The sequence below is a fragment of the Lepisma saccharinum genome, chromosome 1, assembly GCF_977018435.1.
Source record: "Lepisma saccharinum chromosome 1, izLepSacc3.1, whole genome shotgun sequence".
In the NCBI taxonomy this organism is placed as follows: Eukaryota; Metazoa; Arthropoda; class Insecta; order Zygentoma; family Lepismatidae; genus Lepisma; species Lepisma saccharinum.
The window spans coordinates 168,456,236-168,472,972 of NC_139229.1; the positions used below are offsets into that span (position 1 = coordinate 168,456,236).

Below are 16,737 nucleotides of genomic sequence, written 5' to 3' on the forward strand. Positions count from 1 at the left end.
AAAACAGATAAATAACAAACTGTCCAGAGAATCAATACATTCAGGTATTTCAGATAATTGTATAATCTGAATATGAAAATATCAAATTTCGGGATAGAAAATTATCACAAAATTTTGTGTTTGGTCATCTCTACATGCTATACATACATATGTAAAAAAAACCTCTGTCAGGGTTTACGGGCAATCAATTGAATGTTGCATTGCATCCTTAACTTCATGCACGCACTTATCAATAGTCACATAATAATCCTAAGTCAAAAACTTCTGAATGTACATGCACGGGTTTCCTTAGATAATAAATAAATTATACAATTAGAGAATATAAACATGCAGAATGGAGTGTTGCACAAAATGAATGCCAGAACATTAAACTGCACCACAGACAACACTCCTTCAGATGCCTGAACATGCTAATACACAATTTCAATGGGAAGGAAATCAATTTTCAAAACAAAAACAAACTTCCTTCAGCATCAGAAAACTTGTGCGAATCTCTGGCATGTAAGGAGATTTGCATTACCGAGAAACAATGTAAAACATGAAACGGCTGCAATTACTGAACAATACTTATAACCCCTACCTCTGCTGAATCGGGACCACCTCCGTATTCACTGAATCCTTGGTTTGGCCCACGTTGACCACGGGTAAAGGCCTGATGAGAAACGAAACTATCAAAGGACAAAAGCAAACCATGCTCCCAACATCCAATGCAGGTATTGGAGAAGGGATAGTTGGGAACCATAACTACAGTTCCCACTACGTAACACACTTGGGGACAACACCCTAATTTTTTTAAAAAATTATGCAAGTTGCTCCTACTTATGCAGCTAACCAAATAGACAAAGCAAGCATGTTATTCATCATTCTTAAAAATAGCACATGATACAAGTATTAAGCAATAAAGCTACATTCTTCAGAGCAACAATTTAACCACAAATTTCCTTAGCATACAAGTAACCTTTATACCTATTCAAATTATAACAATCTGGATGTGAAAATAAGTGTACTTCAACTACCCTACAAGAATAACTGCATAGCACCCAAAATACACGTCCTCCAGGCACACCTTTCAACAATATGAACTAATCCATTTATTGACAAATAGGCCTGGATCTACTATACAAGTGATTTTTTATGCTCTTTCAATAACATTAAAATACATTCTTAATGTCACATCATAAGTATGTTTCATAAAAATGCCAAAGGCAAGCAGTGCACAAAAAATGACTAAAAAAATAGGTGACGAACTTCTATAATCTGTAAAATTCCTAGCTGGTAAATCAAGCAATACATAAAACTTTTAACAGAAGTCATACCTTTTTCATCAGGCATTACAAGGCGAAATAAATAGTGCTGAAGTGAATATTTACCTGCATTTCTTTCTCTGCTATCAGGTCATACACAAGCTGTTTTGCATACTGGAAGAGGAAAAAATAAAAACAAAAATTATTCATGAATTCTTGTAATTCAAGGCAAGGCCAGGTTTAGCATTAAATGCAGGAAAAAACACTAAACTAAGCCCATTCTGCAAACACTACATGTATGTTACACCCACAAATGCACAGAAGAAATATGTAAATTAGCAAAGCTCAGTCAGGATTAGTTGACCATCTAGTAATACTCTTATTTTAATATTTCATGTTCTTCATGTTAAGTATACAGTGAGTCACATAATTATTCGGACACACAGTAAATTTCTAACGTTTATGAGCGGGAAGGGAGTGAAATCTGTGTACAGCGTTGAAGTTGATTTTCGTTTAAAAAATGTCATGTTGGTCGATAAAAGGTTAAAAAACGAACATCAGCAACAATATAACGAAGGATGAATCCCTACCGTTGCAAAAATAGTGCCACAAAATTATTCGGACACATAGTAAATGTTAACGTAAGTTTGCGATACATTGACAATTTCGATTTACGAATTGATTCATACTCTGTTCATATATATTAACTCTGGTTTCCTGTAGGTTTCTGTAGCAATTACGATCGCGTTTTGTTTAACAAAGTTGTGATATAAGAACATTTTCTATGTAGAAATGGGGCGAAGAGGAAAGGAAAGTTCATTTGAACAACATCAGTTAGTGATATGGCACCACGCTAAGGGTAAAACTTACCGTACAATTGCCTCAATGTTGAAAATGAAAAAAAGTACAGTTGCAGATATTATTAAGCGATTTAAAGATGAAGACAGGATCGAGTCCCATGGTCATACAGGGAGACCAAGAATATTTTCCCCCAGAGAAGAGACAGTAATCTTGAGGAAAATTTAAAAAAAAACAAAGATGAGTGCTCCATTGGTGTGTGCTGAGATAGCTGAGGAGTGTGGAAAGCATAGTCATCCTGAAACTATACGAAGAGTGCTCAGAAGGGCAAACTATCATGGCCGTGTAGCCAGGAGAAAGCCATTTGTAAGTAAGCCAAACAGGACAAAAAGACTGGTGTTCGCAAAGGAACACTTAGGAAAGGATCAGACATGGTGGAATCGGGTAATTTTCACTGACGGGAGTAAATTCAATATTTGTGAGTCAGATGGGAGGGTAACAGTGTGGCGTAAACCAAATGAGGAGCTCCGAGGGAAAAATTTGCAAGCAACAGTGAAGCACGGGGGTGGTCACGTAATGGTTTGGGGCTGCATGTCGGCCCAAGGCGTTGGTAAATTGGCTTTCATCGAACAGACAATGGACAGGTACCTTTACCTTGACATTCTGAAGTCAAATCTAAAGACTAGTGCTGGAATGATGGGCATTCTTTGTAACTTTATGTTTTATCAAGATAATGACCCGAAGCACACTTCCCGCGTAGTACAAGAATGGTTATTGTACAACTGCCCAAAAGTGCTCCATCCTCCACCGCAGTCTCCAGACTTGAACGTCATTGAGCACCTCTGGTGTAAGTTGGAAAAAGAAGTGAGGAAAACACCTATAACCTCGAAGGCAGACCTCAAGGAGAGACTTCAACATGAATGGGCCAACATATCGCCAGTGTACACCAGAAAATTGGTAGATAGTATGCCAAATCGTTTATCCGAGGTATTAAAATTGAAAGGGATGCCTACCAGATACTGACATTTCTGTTCGTTGCTTTTCAAGCGTGTTTTCCTGTCTCTCCTTCCATGTGTCCGAATAATTTTGTTTAACCCACAAACAATGTTTGTTTTGTTTAATGAAAATATTTTACTAATATATTATATTAAACATAATTGAAGATAATTAACAGTGTGCTCATATTGTGTTTTGTTTGTTAAATAAATATTAAACATTTATCATCGTATTATATCACGACTACGTCAGTAAATATTCAGAAATCTTATCTGTCCGAATAATTATGTGACTCACCGTATATTTCTATAATACTGAAGTGTTGGCATAAGCAACATCTGCAAGAGTACGGCCATAAGTAGGGCCCGGAACGTTATGTTCTATAAAACTGTAAAATATATATGTAATTATGTCAAAAATTGAAAAATATGTCAGAAAAAGGTAGAAATATTCCTAGTAAATCCAAAAATATGCACTACAGTACTTTTGAATTTCTCATAACATGGGATTCAGTATCTTCCAGGGAAGATAGACTAGGCTGGGGGTGGAGTATTAAATGAAGCCAGAATCCTGCACAACAATGAGTAGAGGCACATATTTTTGGTAAATAAAAAAGCAAAATAACGGTACAAAAACGGAGTCAATTTCGGGTTCAAAAGCAGTAAATAAAATAAAATATCGGTGTTATAGCGGTGAAAAAATGGATGAAAAGTGGTATATAAAAAGACATATTGGTTTTAAAATTGTGAATATAATCCTAAATTTGATTTAAAAACTACACTTATTCCACAGAATTAACATTTCACTTCTAATATCACATTTATGTAGTTACCAGAGTATTAAGTTTATTTCAGACTTCAGAAGGTGTCGCGTCGGTGAATAAACCCTGAATTTCGTGTTTAAGAGTTAATTTCGCTTCTTGCAGTTCATTTCGCATTATTTCGTGACAAAATATGGTCACAAAATGCATCTCACACCTTTCAAAAACATGAAAAATTAACACTACAATGTTTTTTTTTTAAATTTAGTTTTTTCATTAAAAACGAAATATGCATGCCCCTAACAATGAGATAACATCTTCCCTCAATAATGTTTCAATGAATATTAATTGTCAGCGGGATAAAAAAGGGGGTATTATTGTTCTATTTTCAGTTGGTAAAAGAAGACTGCAACTGCTTTTAAATTCTTCATTCGTCATTTCCTTATCCTAGCATCAATAATATGAACTATCAGTTGCGCTAAATATATGAAGAAAAATTAAATTATAAAACAACAGTATATGCAAGATAATTACGAAATTATACAGAAATATGTCTTATTACGAGAAAATTGAAGAAATTTGTAAAGAAGCAAAATTGGTAAAATATGTTAAAATATGCTTTATCAAGTTGGTCTACTTCAGATGATTTTCATCAGATATGTAAAGATCTCGTCCCAGTACACGATCTGATGCCAAATAAAAAATATGTTATAACCAAGTCCCGGGCCCTAGTCATAAGCATTGATTAGAATTTGCATTGGTTCAGACCTCAAGAACTGATAAACAAAATGCGCTATTATAAGTAGACCTGCAGCTTTATTGGTACAAGTTATAATACTTATCTAACACATCCTATCAGTTTAACAACTATAACAGAGTTCCTGCTTTTTATGTAAAAACATTTTCTTAGATATATCAAATTTCCAGATAATTCTGTAGTGTTTTCACTTACCCCAACTCTGTTTACACCTTAATTTTACGTTTCTCAAGGGACCGGGGTGAAGAAATTTAAAATTAAGTCTGAGCCAATGGTGATGTATTACTTAAAATTTAACCACTGATACCTGTAAACACTTTTCCAAGTTAAAAAAAAATGCCACACAATACTTCATAGAATTAATTCCGAAAAACGATGTAGAATTTAATTTAATTTTAGAAGGCCGAGTATTAGGATCTGAAAGTGACACCAACATAGGCTAATACTTTCCCCAAATCTGAGAATCTTGGTCCAGAGAAATGTCCTGCAACACTTCCATAGTGTGTCAATGTTATGGAAACTGCAAATTTCATATTTTTCATTATTTTTCTAACATCGTTGTGGGAAGACATGGAACTTGTAATACATTGGAAGTATGTGAAACTAGGACTATTCCCAACCAAAGCTGGTAGATTTCTATCATGTAATTCCAACAGTTTCACAGGTAAGCGTGTACTTCATTTCAGTATAATAATTTGCTATCTCAAGTTTCTTTCCTCAGAAAATGATAATTTATTAAATTTTTAAGTATTTTGAATTGTTACAATTTACAGGCTGAAGACAATGTATCCTACCCCCTTCCCCCACATATAATTCTGTGATAAGCTTTAACTTTTAGGTGCCCAAGCGTCTCGATCGAGACGCTGTGTCCAGGTCGTTTTGAGAGTTAGCCCCCTCCCCCCGCCACATATACGCCGAATTTGCAAAAATTTCATATAGTCTGAATCTCTGGTTCATTGCGCGTACAACGGTATATCACTCATCTCTCTAGGGCAATTAGCTTCCGAACTACACTCATTTAATTGAAACTCTGCATTTTGCTCAAAATCGGCTTGGGCAACCGAGGCTTACTATTGAAAAAGGGCTTGGGCGTCAAAAGGTTAAGTGGAAATATGACATTAGCCCTAGTTACTACATAAAGCATATTTTTAACACTTTAGTCGCAAATCACTGTTCAACTTGTAAAAAGTTCCATATCCATAAGTGTACAGCCTTTAATTGACATTGCAGGTTAGTGGGAAAACCGGCTTACGCACAGTTGAACAACGAGACTAAAATATGATGTCAACCATACTAGACCGATCATTAAAGAATCACATGGTGTATCCTTACCTCTACTTTTTGAAGATCTCCACTAATTCTCAGAGGTTTCTCTTGTTCTTGCTGTGGACCATCCTGGATCACGACCATTTTTGCACCAGACTTCTCTTGAAGAGTCTTTATTGTTTCACCTCCTTTGCCAATTATCAGTCCAACTTTGGGTCCTGGTACCATAATTTCAACCTGGGTGAGGACAAAACAATTAAAATCCTTTTTGATTCATGGCTAAATAAAAAAAAAATGATGTTCTTTGGAAGATGGTGACTTCATAATTGTTCCTGTTCTCTGTTGCGAGAGTGTAATGAACTGTGCCTAATGTAATCTGTCCATCAGAATTCTAAACCTAATCTAAGGATGTACATACATACTTATTTGGACCTATTTCCAGGTTCCAGGAATTAAAGTAGCCCAATAACACCCGGGGCTCCTGAGGAAGAATGTGGAAAACAAGTTCAAAACATTGGACAGAAGAGGACGTTAAACGACAAAAGACTTTGAAGCACAAACGTTTTTCATACTTTTCAAATTATCTTATGCTGTTATGTGGACATTCATATTAAAAAGTGTTGATATACATGAAGTGTAAAAGAAAATTTTGAGCAAGAAATGAGGTGAAATAAAACACCCTCTCATATTTTTAGAGGTTACATGTGTACGTTCAGCTCATGAAACTGTACTTACAGGTTTGAAGACACTATTAGGCACTACCTGCTATTCGGTCTACCAGGAAACAGAAAACAAGATAATGAAAAATTCAGCATTCGGAGAGTGTGTCCTCTAGCATGTACACACGTGAATAAGTATTAGCTTCATTATGTTGAAAGGTAGTACAAAGTTGCCTGTCCATATTGTACTGTGCCATGAAGGAACATTTAGCGGATGTGGCAATAGGGCCCCACACATTGACCTCTTGCGATTTTGGAGGTGATCAGCACAGTGCTCCAACCACCTTTACGTCCCCCGGGGTACCCATTTATTGAGGCTGGGTGAGCCACAGAGCTACTTTCTGCTGGGACAAGGCCAGAGAAATTCCAACTGACTAGACTACTGTGGCTCCATGTTGAAAGGCATGTGATAATTCTTATTGATGGCAAAATTTGTTCATAATATCACTAATTCTCAATTCCAACAAAACAAGTAAAAAATGTTTTAATTAAATGTATTACTGTTTCAATTATGCTTATGAACAAGGTTCCCCCTCATTTTGCCAAGACTTTCAGGTTTTTGGATATCTTTTCAAAATTGCCCAGACCTTTCGGTGCAACTTGATCCAATGGCGGACAGCAAATTTCGTGCAGCTCAAATGGGACACACTAGGAGTAGCCTTTTCGAAAATAATTTGATCCTGGTTAGATGTGTACTTTCCATGTCATATCAATTATAGATGAAAACTGAAGATTGCTGGTAAACCTGAGAAAACTTTTTTCTGGTCTTATTTGTACTGAATTAAGGATAAATGTAATATTTTTTTAATGTGCTAACTATAATCTATAAAGGCTTGCCAAAGTTTGTCCCTTTTACTTTCAAAAACCTTTATATCCATAATAATTTTAAAATTAGAATTTCGCAGTTATAGGCGATGTACAAGATATATCTGGCAGATAAAATTATTAGCAATGTTACCGATGACAGAAGAGAGATAAAGTGCCAATCCATCCCATCTCTATTTTCAAGAAATATCCGAGTAATGATAGTATTAATGATTATCACCAAAAACATATGCATAAATTATTGGTCATACAGCAGCAAGAAATCATAAAAGGGACGCCCTTTGACAAACACTTATCTTACGTACTAAAATTAAATTACATACAGCAGACATCTTATCCCAGAGGAATGCTACAACTTACCAGTGTGCTTACCTGAGCATGATTGCCCATTCCTCCCATATCAGACATTCCTCCTCCTCCTCCTCCGCCACCGCCGCCACCTCCTCCTGGACCTTCCGTTCTACTCCGTTGATGTACAATATTCATTATAAGCTCCCGAGCACGACTGAAATATTAGTATTTATGAGTGAGTTAACATTCTTAGCACTATGAGAAGTAGAAAAAGCCACATTAAGATCGACAGTTTGAGGAAATACCAAAATTTACCTTTTGTTCGACGAGCTTATGGTATATGAATGGAACATCTGCTCTGTATATTCACAAGAAATTCAACAGGGAATTTCTTAAGTGTGCTGGAAGTTATAATATTTTGGTCTTCATATGCTCATCCAGAGTTAAAGAAAAACAGCCTGTGCAGCTAATTAAACAGCAGTAATACTTTTCATATTCAAAAGTAACAAAAATAAGAGGAAAACTACTAACAGATCTGTCAAGCATGTAAATCAAACCAATCTTATGTATAGAACAGCATATATTCCTTTTTTGAAGCCACGATTTGAGCTAACAAATTTGGACAACAAACAACGGTGCTCAAATTATCAGGTACTAATCACTTGTCCTTTTCTTTGCAAAAAAAAAAAAAAAAAAAAAAACAAGGCAGAAATTGCAAAGCTACCCTGAAATTGGAGAGGATTAAAAAAAAATTCATTTGCATACTCACTCAAGCCAACCATCTTGTCCGGGACCCGAATGTCTTCTGACTGGACACCACCAAGGCCGGCATGTGGGACTGCTGCACCCGGTACACGAGGTTGGGCAGCCTGCACAGCCTGTGGTGGTGTCTGTTGGTTTTGCGTTGGTTGCGGCGTTGTTGCACCTTGTGACTGTGACTGTTGTTGTTGCTGCTGCTGTTGCTGTTGTTGCTGCTGCCTTAACACAGCCAATTGAGCACCACAAGGGTCATTCACTGCTGCTACCTTCTTGGCTTCAGGTTCTTAAAGGAAAACAGCAAATAAGCAATTAAGCTGCTGCCCTAAGTTCCTACTAAATTCAGAATTAATAGTATTGAAAATTGAATTAAAAAATTTTGAGCGATCGATTTAAAGAATCAGATCTTCTAAAGTACTTTTCTTTTACGTAGCAGGTTGCTTACTTTCGTCCGAGAACTTATATGCTTGTGTTCCTTTAAATCTGAGTGCCCACACTGTTGACAACACACACATACATCAACACAATTTTGGAAGGGGGTGAAAATTTACATAAAAAATCACATCCTAAATGAATGAGGATGGTTGCAATTGCTTCACTTCCTGCCGAAATAAATGGTTTCTCCTTATAAAGGAGGGCTAATTTGGAGTTTCAATAGACACTTTTTAAAAAATTCAAAGATTGCTATACAGATAGCATCAGTAATGTAAAAAGGAAAAGAACTGCAGTAGTTTGGCAAAGAATGATAATTGCTGATGAATGAACCTCATGGACATGTTTGGTACAAACAAGATGTTATTCATATGGATTTTTTTTTGGAGTAAGGGTCAGAATTAATGCCCAGTACTACTGCACATTGATCAAGGATGACATATGGAATGCAATTCACAAAAATACTGAGAATGTTATCTGAAAATGTCATTCTTCATCATGACAATGCCCAGCCCCACACAGTCAATTTGAATGCAACAACTCTCACTGAAATGCACTGGGAGGTTTTGATGTTATGTTCGTACACTCCGGACTTAGCCCTCAGTGATTAGATTATCAGTTTTCCTTGAGCTCCTTGGAAAGGCAAACAAGAGGGTAGAAATTGAAGAACGATGAAGCACTGACACAAAAGATGTCCTGCAGTGGTTAAGACAGCAGTCAACTTCCTTCTACGTCCAAGGATTCAGGGAACGACAACTGTGGTTGGATGCTCTGTGGAAATACTTGAAAAACCAGCTTAGTATGGTGCTTGTAGGACTTTCCATTATTTCCCCTCGGAATAGAAATCTGGTCAACCTTGAACGAACCTAGTACATCAGAAATCAAGGGAATAGAGAAGGAACTAGGTACTGTCTGAAGTAGACTGATGCCACTCCCTCCACGAGGTTGTCTGCAAAATTTTAAATTGACACACGGAAGGATGTAATTTGGCATTTTGAAATGGTATTGCCACGCATTAGCAGCTCGTTCAGCTACAGATCAAGAAGGAACATTTCATAGGACAGTAACTAATTTCTGTTGGTATACTTGAATTTAAAAGTAAATTTGTCAGTTTTGGCTCACCGAAACAATAGGGATATTAGACTAGACAAAACTGATGAAAGGATACAATGCAGAAAACAAATCCCATGTACTGGCTGTGTTTTCATGTTCCAGAGCCTCCTTTCTTAGTGTGCTGTGGCATTACATAGAACTACCGGAATTTCATCTCTGTATAATGTGCTTGTTATGGAAAGAGGTCCAGCCTATACAGTCTGTTGTCATGGAAAGGACGTAAGGGTGATGGGGGTGTGGGGTGGCAATGTTTTATTGAGAAATAAGATTTAAAAATGCTATAATTGTGGTACAAAACAGTGGTGGGAAAAATGTTTCAGACTGTTCTGTGTGATAAATGAGAACAGAAGAATGTGTGTGTACATAGTTTGCATGAATTTCTTTAAAGCAAGGATGTAACAGACAACAGTGATACGCAAAAATGCAAGGCAAACACACAACCTCAATTGCCATGTTATGTGCATGTGAGATGTGGCAAATATTTTGCAAAAAGATGTGCACTTCATGGAAAACACAGGCATTTCATATTGTTTTGTGAATATAATTGCATATTTTATCAATGGGGATGTCATTAGGAGCATGATCCTAAAAGTTACATCATATTTTGTACAATGAAAAAATTCAATCTAGGGCAATGCTGTAACGTTGTGGGTACAAAGAAATTTTGCGTTGAATGATAATTTCAATAAATTAAACCATGGGTGTGACCAAGATAAAGCTAATTTCATGTAATATGAGCTTTAGTTAGATTCCCGAAATAACAAATAAAAATATATAATTTGTGAAGGTAAATTGAGTATTAATCCATGGGAATATTATAGTTCACATGACCAAAGGAAATAAACTGTTCCATTAAGCATGTTCACAACATGAAATGGCCAACTTTAAGTTCTATTGGAACTTTCATTATTCCATATCAAATGAGCCCAATTTCCAAGACGAAATGCAGCAACTTGAGATAATATTGTCTTAAAGCTTGCCATTAAATAGGAATCAAAATGTAGCACAGCAGGTTCACTTTTCCGTAAACAAAAGAATGTTGTGATCACATATACAGACGTAGAAACAAGGCAAGCAAGAAGAAAATTTGAATTCTTGCACAACCTAGTTTCTATTACAGATAAACAAAGAAAAGCTATGCTCTGACAATAGGAATGACCCAGACCCATGTCAACTATATGTTAACCAAATTTTCTTTAAACCGTTGTTGGCTTGCAAATGCTGAACACTGGTCAGAGTAAAAATCACAGTGTTTTGCTAGATTTGAGTCACCACCTACTTGGGCAAACAAGGCTAAATCCAAAAAAGACAAAACAAGGTAGCATAAACTACAAGAAGACTTTTTACTCATTTCCAGCCATCCCTAGCTATAGGAGGGCAAAACAATAGATGAAACTGTTTACTAACAGCAGTGATGCAAGTGGTATATCAACTTATGCCCCCCTTCCCTATACCCTTATAGGTCTCCAAAAAATATTGTTGCAGACATGTCAATTGAAATGCTTGCATTGTGCACCTGAAAGTAAATATGCTGTGCACACACTATTCTTCGACACAAAAATTGAAATTTCAGACAATTCACAAAATTTCTCAGTGAGTCTTCCATATATCACTAGAATGATCTGAATAAAATCCACATTCTAGCTGGTTTACTGATAATTTCCTAAATATGAATGTTTCATGCTTGTAAAGCTGCACTTCCTTACACTATCATGAGTACAAATTTCTTTTAAAACAATTCAAGGATTATTCTCAGCAACACTAATCAACAAATATTCTAAATATACATTAGTACAACAGTATGTTATAACTTTCCTGTCAGTTAAGTGAAAATTCTTTCTAAACAATTGTATCTGTTATTCACCTTGCACACAACATTTAAACTTTCAAGTAATATATACATAAGAAAGAATATAAAGAAGGCTGGCATAGTGGTGCCACATCAATCACCTTCATTCTTTCCTTTAACTAAAATATTTTTAACTGCACTTTTGTACCCTAAGGACTTATGCATGGAAAATTGAAACATTAGATAAAAACATGTACCTACACAACCTATAATACCAATGTGGATAATTAGAATTGTGGCAGTACACGTGATCTGCTTTCAACATATGGAGACTTAAAGCGACATTCTTTGGAAAGCATATTCTAATTTTCCTCAATTTAAAATGAGCTTTCTGCTAAAACCCAAGTGATGCTTCCATGGCCTCTTTCACATGATAACACCACTCCCGAAGTGGGAAACAACTTTAATGCATAACTCAAATGAGACTATAACATTTTAAACGTCCATGACATGGGTATTTACGAATAAGAAATGGGGACATTTGGTAATTACAGGTCATAATATGCAAGTAATCACAAACATTAGAATTTTAATGGAGAATTCTATCGTAATATATTTGAGAGAAGAGCTTTTGCAGGTTTTTCGATACACAATGTACAGGGTCTCTCTAAATTAGTTATACAAAAGTAACCGTTAATTGTGAAGAAATTTATGTGCAACAGAAATGGTTTATACATCAATGAATACAATATACCTTCAAGTTTATTGTCGCACGTCATTTGCTTCCAGTTGCTAGTTTCAGACGCTGCCACTGGAGGTGTGAGCCTTTGCTTATCTGTCAGAGGCATATCATACCTGGACATGCTTGAGAATTATCTAATGTCACAATTGCGTGAAGATGTGGGTGCTGATTTGCATTTTTTAAAGAAGTAACCGCCTACCTCAATCGTGAAGTACAGACTTGGATTGGTCGAGGAACGATTCCGTGGCCACCTTGTTCGCCTGATTTGACCCCATGGATTCATCTATCTGGGGTTACATAAAGAAAGTGTATTTGTTCCCACCATCTTCCCAGCAACGTCGATGAGCTATGGGTCCGAATAACACAGGCAGCTGCGACCATCGACACAGACATGCTTCAAAAGGTTTGGCAGGAAATCTAATACCGCTGGGACATTTGCAGTGTGATGAAAGGATCACATATTGAACACTTGTAGAGAAAATATGAAGATATGCTGTATTCATTGATGTATAAAACATTCCCGTTACAAATACACTTTCTTCACAATTAACTGTTACTTTTGTGTAAGTAATTTATAGAAACCCTGTATGAAAGAATAATTAATTTTGAACTATGTTCGTATCTATTTCATTGTGGAAAATATTTCTTGGAATCTATATTTCACTAAACCTAGGTAACTGTCAAGAAACAAACATCCTGTATGGAGGTACAAATGACATCTTCAACCTAATCCTCATAACTAGCCAAGCAGCTTACTTCAAACATTATGGATTAGCCCAACTCTATATCAGAAATTCTGGACTAGTTCTAGTTATTTCAGCAAAATTAGCAGCTAGTAAATATATTTTTGAATAAATGAAAATCGTCAGCATAGAAAACTGGATGGATATACAGCATAAGAGAAATTAGTAAATTAACAGGGAAAATTAAGCCTCAATTACAAAAATAAGCATCCTTGTTCACAGCGAAAAATAATAAAGATGTATGCACATTATCATGAATCCACAAAATTGGTATGAATAATGACAAAATTCCAAATAATATACAATATTCAAGCAAATAAACTTGAAATCAACGCACATTAACAATGCCCTTTAAACCTTATTTATTCCTAACTTCATTTCACAGATATTGGTATTTCTCATCAATGCCTCAATCTTCAACATGCTATTAAGTTTTCAAATTGGGTTAATAAACTTACAGGATTACCCCATACAACTAGATAACTTTAAAAACTACATACATAGCTTTCATATTATAAGTACAACAGTGTTACACATGTAAAACTAGAAGGGGGCAACAACATGCAATTACACAGCTTGCTTCAATAGAACATATTAGCAAAATACAAAGTTAAGACTTATTTAGTGTATTTTTAGAATTTAGAATTTAGAATTTCTTTATTCATGGGCGAAGTTCAGCCTGTGGCTGCTCTACCACTTAACCCGCAAAATCTACTACAATAAAACAAACAAAATACAATTACTACTATAACATACGAATTCCATTACATTTTCACTTTTCAGTAATTAACACACTAAAAAGATAAAAAACAATTTTTCTCATTCACACACATCAAAATGTTCATCTTGGGTTCGAATCTGATCATTTTTTGTTTTGATTTCAACGTAAGCATGCTGAATCTAATCATGTGTACTGAGGATTTGTCCTTGCTCATGTAGAAGTACTTTTGTTACTGCCCTTTTAAAGCTGTTATATGTCGCACATGAGGTAACATCTGGTGGCAGCGCATTCCAACAATATGCAGAAGCAGCTTTGAAGGATGACAGGAATATGGATTTTGAGAATCTGTCCAGATTAAGTTTCTTAGAGTGTCGAGTCGTGTAGTTGTGTATGTCGTGTCTAAATTGGAGTCTGTCGTATAAGTATGTGGGTGTTTTTGTTTGCAGAATTTTGAATATTGTGCAGGCCAGATGTAGTTTTCTGCGTCGTGTCATATTCAGCCAATTAACGTCATTTAAATAAGGCAGTATGTGATCCCTTCGTTTCAAGCTAAATGCAAAACGTATACAAGAATTCTGTACTTTTTGTGCAATTTTAGCATTCTTTTTTGTTAAATTAACACCGTAAACAACGTCACAGTAATCGAAAATTGGAAGAACTAGAGCTTGCATAAGGCGCAATTTAACATCAGTCGAAAGTAAGTGTGATGATTTATATAGTGATCTAAGTATACCATAAGCTTTTGAACTCTGAGACGTTACGTGGTTTTGCCAGTCAAGTTTCTCATTAAATATCACACCTAAGTTCTTAACAGTTGTGCAGTGTGGGTCCCTCTCATCATTAATATTAATTGATAACCCATTTATTTGAATTTTATTTAAGGCAGCGCTAGAACCAATTAATGTAAAGCAGCATTTAGAGGGGTTGATTACAAGACCATTAAGTTTACAACATTTGTAAATAGCATGAAGGTCACGGTTCAGGAGACCAATTGCTGGTTTTGCATTTTTGGGGTCTACTGGCATCATCAGCTGCGTGTCATCTGCATAACAATGAGGTACACTGTGTCGTACATTTAGGGGTAGGTCGGCGGTGAAGAGGGAATATAGAAAAGGGCCTAGAATACTTCCTTGCGCAACCCCTGAGGGTATCGTAAGGGGAGTCGATGTAGCTCCTGAGGGAAGCGTCACCGATTGCACTCGCCCAGTAAGGTAAGACTGGAACAATTTTATTGCTCCCGGCGATAAACCATAGTAACTCATTTTTGAAAGGAGTAGCTGATGAGATACAAGATTAAACGCCTTGGACAAGTCAAGCAACACCAAGACTGCAGCCTTACATTCGTTTAGTGTTTGTAAAATGTCGTCTGTTACTTTCATGAGCGCCGTTGCGGTGCTGTGGGAAGGTCGGAAACCAGACTGTACTGCAGGCAATATTTGATTTTTGGTAACAAAACTTTCTATCTGCTTGTACACTGCTTTCTCGATAACTTTTGATAAGACAGGTAATATACTAATTGGTCGTAAGTCGTTCATGTCGGTCACGTGTCGTTTCTTCGGTAAGGGCAGGATTCTAGCCTCCTTCCATGCAAGGGGAAAGGTGTTCTTATCTAACGAGAAATTTATCAAGTGAGTCAGAGGTGAAAGAATGTGTGGAAGAATTAGCTTTATCATTTTTAGGTTTATGCCGTCTGTGCCACAGGAATTGGAACGGATTTTGGACACGAGTTGTGCAATTTCTACTTCTTTGACGGGTCGAAAGAAGAAGGTGTCGCCGTTTTCAGTAAATGTAGTTGTAAGGAAGCGTTCGCACTCTTCGAGGATGAGATCGGTTTCTTGGTTAGAGGGACTGGCGCTGTCAATAAAGTGGGTGTTTAACAGATGCGGATCATTTAAAAAGTGTGGGACACTCGGCTCCACCTTTCCGTAAATGCCACATTTCTTTATCTCTTTCCACATTAATTTCGAATCATGAACGTTTCTATTGATGTGGAACGAGAGGTAGGCTTTCTTCTCCTGTCTTATAACTGACGTGGTGAAATTCCGCAGTTCTTTATAATAATCCCAATGTGACGGATTGTTCGTCAGTTTATATTTTCTGAGAGCATTATCTCTAAGTTTCATTAATAGTTTGGTATTGTCGGTTACCCACGGTACTTTTTTCATGGCTATTCGTGCAGTACGTGTAGGGGCACGCTTATGGAAAATAGTCTTAATACCATTATTAAGAAAGTTTACTTTTTTGTCAATACTCTCCAAGTGCTTAATATTGTCCCAGTGAAAATGTTTAGCGTCCGTTTCAAAACTCTCAATATCGAACGATGAGTAGTTTCTGTACGAAATTATTTTGAAACGTTTGTCGGGTTTCTCAAGAAGGATCGTGATGTAAGTCAAACACCTATATAGTACCCGATAATCTACTGTTAAATGAAGCCATAGAAAATTGTCGCAGAGCCTCAAATGCATTTATTAAGGCCAACAGCAACTCAGCCCATCAAGCGTTTAATTTAGGATATATTCTCGATAATATTTTTAATCGCTTTAAAATTCTAAAGAGCGAACGAAAAGTGAAACACAGCTGGAAGCAGTGGTTTGAATTAAGAAACATTGGAATAAGTTTGAGACAAGTAAGAAAATTGAGAAAGTTTTTTCACGATGTACAATATTATCCAAAATTGTTACAGTGTGGCTTATCATTTAGTGATTTACCTGCAAAACTACCATCTATATTTAATGCATTCGTTCTTTTCCCAGAACAAAAACAGAACTTTCGTTAAAAGTGGCAC

General features: G+C 36.2%; 1 protein-coding gene across 1 annotated transcript in view; it reads right to left on the reverse strand.

Annotated features, from left to right (window-relative positions):
- Positions 1-12,609, reverse strand: part of LOC145987007 (far upstream element-binding protein 2-like) — a 48,877-nt gene extending 36,268 nt beyond the window's left edge. Inside the window, exons 1-6 of the mRNA XM_083121471.1 lie at positions 12,501-12,609; positions 8,422-8,698; positions 7,726-7,870; positions 5,888-6,058; positions 1,371-1,418; positions 581-652 (exon numbers count right to left, since the gene is read on the reverse strand). Coding sequence (XP_082977597.1) covers positions 581-652; positions 1,371-1,418; positions 5,888-6,058; positions 7,726-7,870; positions 8,422-8,698; positions 12,501-12,609 — 822 coding nt within the window. The remainder of the gene's footprint in view (positions 1-580; positions 653-1,370; positions 1,419-5,887; positions 6,059-7,725; positions 7,871-8,421; positions 8,699-12,500) is intronic.
- Between the last annotated feature and the right edge of the window lie 4,128 nt (positions 12,610-16,737).